General features: G+C 43.1%; 1 protein-coding gene across 1 annotated transcript in view; it reads left to right on the top strand.

Moving 5' to 3' along the window:
- Positions 1–4,242: 4,242 nt before the first annotated feature.
- The window catches only part of LOC118417483 (zinc finger protein 134-like), a gene marked incomplete at its 3' end in the record, with an annotated part of 5,036 nt that continues 3,717 nt past the window's right edge, over positions 4,243–5,561 (top strand). The window contains 1 exon segment of the mRNA XM_035823058.1: positions 4,243–4,251. Within this exon segment, the coding sequence (XP_035678951.1) occupies positions 4,243–4,251 (9 nt within the window).

Below are 5,561 nucleotides of genomic sequence, written 5' to 3'. Positions count from 1 at the left end.
CTCAAGATACCCTAGCCCTGGTATCCAGCCGTAATATAGCTTCCGAGTATATTATTTAATATACGGAAAGAAGAGAGTGGGAAGCTATATTACGGCTGGATACCAGGCTAATGTTTCCCCTGCGCGGCCGGCTAACTCATCTGGTAGCAAAACTTCCCTGGCAAATTATTCTCCCTATAATTATGATAGCCAGCGTAGCCAGCCTGGTAAAGACTACTCTCATTGACCAGAAGATACATAGTTGACCTCCATCTCCCTGCCACTGCAACGCGACTACATTCTTTGTCTCGACGCATTACTTGCTATTTCCGCTGGATGTCGTTCTTGGGAGTTAATTCTGCATCCTCATTTCTGTAGTTTATAGTCGACCATACCAAAGTCATTGTACATTTTGTCATGTCAAGCTTCGTTAGGCCATGTCTACAAGCCAATACAATCAATCATTTGCGAGCATAATAGATTATGGCTATGCAATGCGGCTGTCATAAAATACATATTGGTAACCCGTCGAGTAAAGTCTACTACTACTACTACTACTACTACTACTACTACTGTCAGTAAAGACACATGAAGAGTGTGGCATCTTTTTATTTGTTACCCTCCTAACGTCAAAGGACAGTGATCAAAGACTTATTTGCCTGACGTACGGTTGCATGTGGAAATTGTTGTGCAAATTGACATTGTTTCCGCGCATAATATTTTGAACATCTTAATGTAACGGATAAATTTGTATTTTTGATGCGCCTAGATAAACCCTGTATATTAAACATTATTTGTTCCTATATCTACACCTGTACAAAGAAGCGAGAAGATGTCGACCATCCTGTTAGCTTAGTACCTTCAATCAGTTAAATTGTATCTTGTTGTCCCTGCATATGTCTGTTATGTCTGTTATCAGTGACCTGTACCTAGCCCGTCTAGGCATGAATGTACAATAAAGGTCTTCATTCATTCATTCATTCAATAAGTAGATTTAGTCACTAGTACTATCCACCTGCCACCGGTAGATTTGCTTGGAGATAACAAAGCCCATATCTCATAGCTAAGCAGTGTTGACGCCGTGCCGGTTTACTGGCGTGGGAGGGTGGGGTTATGTGCTAGGTTAGGTACGTAGACCGTTGTTCAAAGTCAACTGCTTAAGTGCAAGGTCATTTGTAAGGTCACCCGCACACAAAGACTACTACGTCGGGCGTGGCGCAACTGGTAGAGCTTTCGGCTCGGAATCTATGGGTCCTGAGTTCGATTCCCACCGTGCCCCCGACGTTGTGCCCTTGGGAAAGGCACTTTACACGACTTTCCTTCTGTCTGTACCGTGTATGTGGCATTGTTAATATAAGTTACAAAAACTTCAGTGCAGTGCCACATCGTCCTCGTCTGTCCAAAAGCAAAATAGAAAAAAAAAAAAGACTACTACGCGGCATGTAATTAAAAAGATGAATCATATGCTCAAATCTCAAATGTCAAGGACGCCTTTAAGTAGTAATTTGCATTTGACGAAGATTGTTCAAGGAGTTCAAACCTTTGGTTGAGCAGAGGGGTTTTATATTGATTATGGTGATAATCATAATGCAATAATACTGCAAGATCATGCATGCCCGAAGGATAATTGCGAACAAAGTAAAACATCGGTATAGTGTTACTAAATTGCATACTTAAAACCTCTGTGGTTCTCAAGATAACCTCTTGGTGGTTCGTGGTGTGGGTGGGTGGGTTTTTCCGAATCATGCAAATTTGCAAGCGAGGCAGCCTAACTTTGCTACTGAACTTGAAACGAAGCGCCTCCTGCGGCTAAACATTGTATTGCATGTGTTTACTCGCTCAGCCTACCATATCCATGAATGGGATTCTTTAGTCGTGCCTGTGTGTGCAGACTGCAAAGTCAATGCATCGCACCTGACAGGTAAGAACGCCCAAAATGCCAAGGCTGAATACATAGCATATCGACCTTTACGGGGTATGTCACGTCTTTTGTCCGCCCGGCAATTAAAAACAGTCCGCAGGGATCCTGTGGCTTCCAAGAAGCCCTCTGTACCACGTGACCCTGTGTTGGTCATCTGATACCATGACGCTGATCGCGTCGTTATGGCAACAGATGGTTATACCAACATGCGCAAAGGGGCGTACACTTTAACATTCGGCGTAAACAAATATCCTATCATCGTAGGTAACTGTATTTCATAAACCTCACAACTATTCTAACATCAACAGATACTGTTGGTCACAAAACATGTGCAAATCTGCTCTTCGTAGTGAGTTTTAAAATAATTTTGGACCCCTCTTATAAATGTTTCTATGATCCACCTGGTCTAATTTTAACTCCCAAGGCCGAACGTCTCGACAAGAGAAGCTCCGCCCCTTTTCTCTAGACAGAGCAGGTAGTGGGATACGCTGGCGTCATCTGGTACATGAATTTTGTTTTGAAAAAATACAAAAATAAAATACCAACATGAAAGAGGAACGAGAACAGCGTTTAATGCAAGCTGTCATTGATTTGAAATAGTTAGCTGCGATACAAATCGATAATAGTTTAATGATTGACGCACAAACCAGACAATGTTATCCATGTATATAATAAAATGGCACCAGTAAGAGACAATAATGTGATTCCAAGGAGGTTAAATCAACCTCCTTGGTGATTCCAAAGGTTGCGCCATGTTAGTAAATATGACATTTGGAACGATAACAATGCACATACAATAGATAAGGCAATATATTTGTAATAGTGGCAATGTTTTAGTTTGCAGCACTGAGGTGAGAAGTAGCTAGCCACAACTGACTCCTCAAAATGTTAAACCATAAACATGGCTTGCTGGCTAAGGTGGGTGTGCCGCTCTGGCTCCATTGGGGGCTTACAGGTGGTTAGGTGGGAAAATTTGCGCGCACCGCCCCTAAACCAACATGGGCAAACCTCGAGCCAAATCTGTAGTAAAGTATCGCCCACCCGCCCACCCTATTTTCCTGGCCATGTCGGATCCCGCTGCGCGCCTGGAAATCAGCCAAACGGCAAGACAGACATCCGGCCTATATTTGGGGACACGAACCAGACTCCGGGGTTTCCCGCCAGTGGGTTCCGCCGGGAATACGGGCATGAGTCACCGTTTGCAATAACATCGTTACCGCTTTCAGATGCAACATCGAGTTTCGCTGCACAATCAAAAATCTTCCAGCACAGAATTCAAAATACAACTCCAAGCAACGTTTGCAATACGGCTATACGCTATGCAATAGTGTCTATGCCAGCATATCAGCACACTGTGATTAAAATTCAGGAAATGTTATTTCACGAATTCCTGTCTATGCCCTAAATGCATAAACTTAGAAAGATATGGCCAGCATGTTGTATGTTTATAACATACCTTGCCACGATGATATGGTACGTTCTGAAGCTGACTCGAAGCGCTAGGTGCAGGGCCTTCTCAGAAAGCACTACCTGTCCAAGTGCACACAATTTACCCACAGGTACCCTCACCTGTGCGCCTGTGGAGTTATCCACAATTGGCGCGGGAAAATTTAAATCCCATTCACCGGGTCGAATGTCAACAACAAGCCCGGGACATGCGCAGTAGAGAGTCGATGGCGGAGGCCTTCTAAGAAACCACGGCCCTAAATCTCCTGCAAATTACACGTGCGACAGCTCAAGTATAAACATTGCCTCTGGCGAGCTCTGCGATCTGACAGGTGTGCTTACCTTGGCGGGGGTGACTCTGAGGGTGACCTTGAAGATGCCGTGGTGGTGTTTGCAAGGTGACTGGAGCTTGTATTCGAACCGAGGAACGCTTGTTGGGTGCTTCAGCTTAGTTCTGATCGCAGAGAAGGTTTGTTTCACAGCTATTTCGGTGCAGATTTTTATACAGTTGCGGTGGAAATCCCGGTAGCCAATCATCGGGAATACCGGACTCGGGGAATCCCCTCATGAATAATTAAGTAGTCTCTATGGTTTCCATACGACACGGCAACACGCGCCGTGATTGGCCCCGCGCTGGTCACGTGGCTTACTTCCGGGTCATGATGGCATACACCGAAACTGGGAATGGAAAGTCCAGTTTCGGTGGGAATATTCTATCTTTGTCAGCTGAATATGGTCTAGAGTTTTCGCCAGTGATATGGAAATGGTTTAGAGATTGTTGGCAAGGAAAAATGGACATGCAGGTCCCATTTATGAGACACATAACACATGTTTTCGACAAGACTTCTCGGTCTGACCAAGCTAAGGATGTTATAACGTTAACGTTATATTAGTAGATGGATGCGGTGAGCTTTGTGCTTTGTAATTCACAACACTGTTCTTGGCAATTTTAATTTGCAGTTAGCTGAACATATGGTTTATACTATATTCATCTTACAGTCTACGTCTTGAACTGCTAAGCCTGCAGTTAACGCTGTAGTGGAACATATTGTTTGGAAATGATGTTATTAATCATTTTAATAAAAAAAGGCGTTAGTTGGGGCATGTTAGTGTAGTATTAATTCAACAGTACGCTGAGGATTTCACCACCCTTCGATCACTTTAAATACTTAATGCAAATTCCAAATCTCATCATAGGGGAATCTAGTAAACTATATGCAACACACGAGATCCAGTGATGTATGCACTCTGTCAGAGGACCGGATACTGGTTTCTGGGTCGGAGCACATGTCACCATGTACACAGGAATGAACGATAGCTCCTGAGATAAAGATCTGGAGCACCGGTGGTGCCGGAAAGTCGCTTACCCATTTGTCTGTATGTACATTTTCGCGTATTCATAACTAATCAATGGCACACGTTAAAGACCTTCTAGGGTCGCTACACATATAAGCGCCACAATATAAATCACTTTTTAAACAAATAGAGAGTTTGAATCAGCCGCTCCCTGATCGTGGGATCGTGGTTCATGATTCTTTACCCTTTGAAAACACAAACATGTTGACCCCGGACTTAGCCCAGACCAACATTTATAACAAACAGTTCGACATGTGTACTTTATGTATAGCCTCCCTCGCTAGACTTCCAGCAGGCTGGGTTTTTTTTTGGGGGGGGGGGGGGCTGGGTCCTGTCTGATTGGCTATTTTCAACATGGCTATGGGCTAAGTCTCTCTAGTAAATATCGGAAAGGGACTTTCCGTGCTGGCAATTTAAAACCTTCCTGTTGCCATAATAAGCCCCATTGCTAACTGCTAGTACAAGAGTTGTTTATCAGCTGAAGATAATGGTATATACATTAATGTTGCTCTCTTGCCACTAATTGTAACTTTGTGCCACTGATTGGCGCACAATAAAACTCTAGTTACTTGAGAACATGTCGTATACAATATAGTGGTAAAATGTTTCTGACTTTTCTTGTGTACATTGACAGGGCAGTTTACATGATCAATAAAGTTCATGATTTTCTAATTGATTGATTACTGAGTGATGTCACAATTAATTGAAGACAGCAACGTCATATCTCGGCTCATTACCACAATCATTTCAGCTAGGGTAATGTACATCAAGTTTTTGATCAATTTTACTGTTTGCTCAATATTGTAGACGTTTGGTACCAAAACTGAAAATATTCTGAATTTGGAATTCAGACTGACAT

Source organism: Branchiostoma floridae, chromosome 6 (genome assembly GCF_000003815.2).
Source record: "Branchiostoma floridae strain S238N-H82 chromosome 6, Bfl_VNyyK, whole genome shotgun sequence".
Lineage (NCBI taxonomy): Eukaryota > Metazoa > Chordata > Leptocardii > Amphioxiformes > Branchiostomatidae > Branchiostoma > Branchiostoma floridae.
Note: the sequence above shows the minus strand (reverse complement) of the source record. Positions and strands in the feature narration are given on the sequence as shown.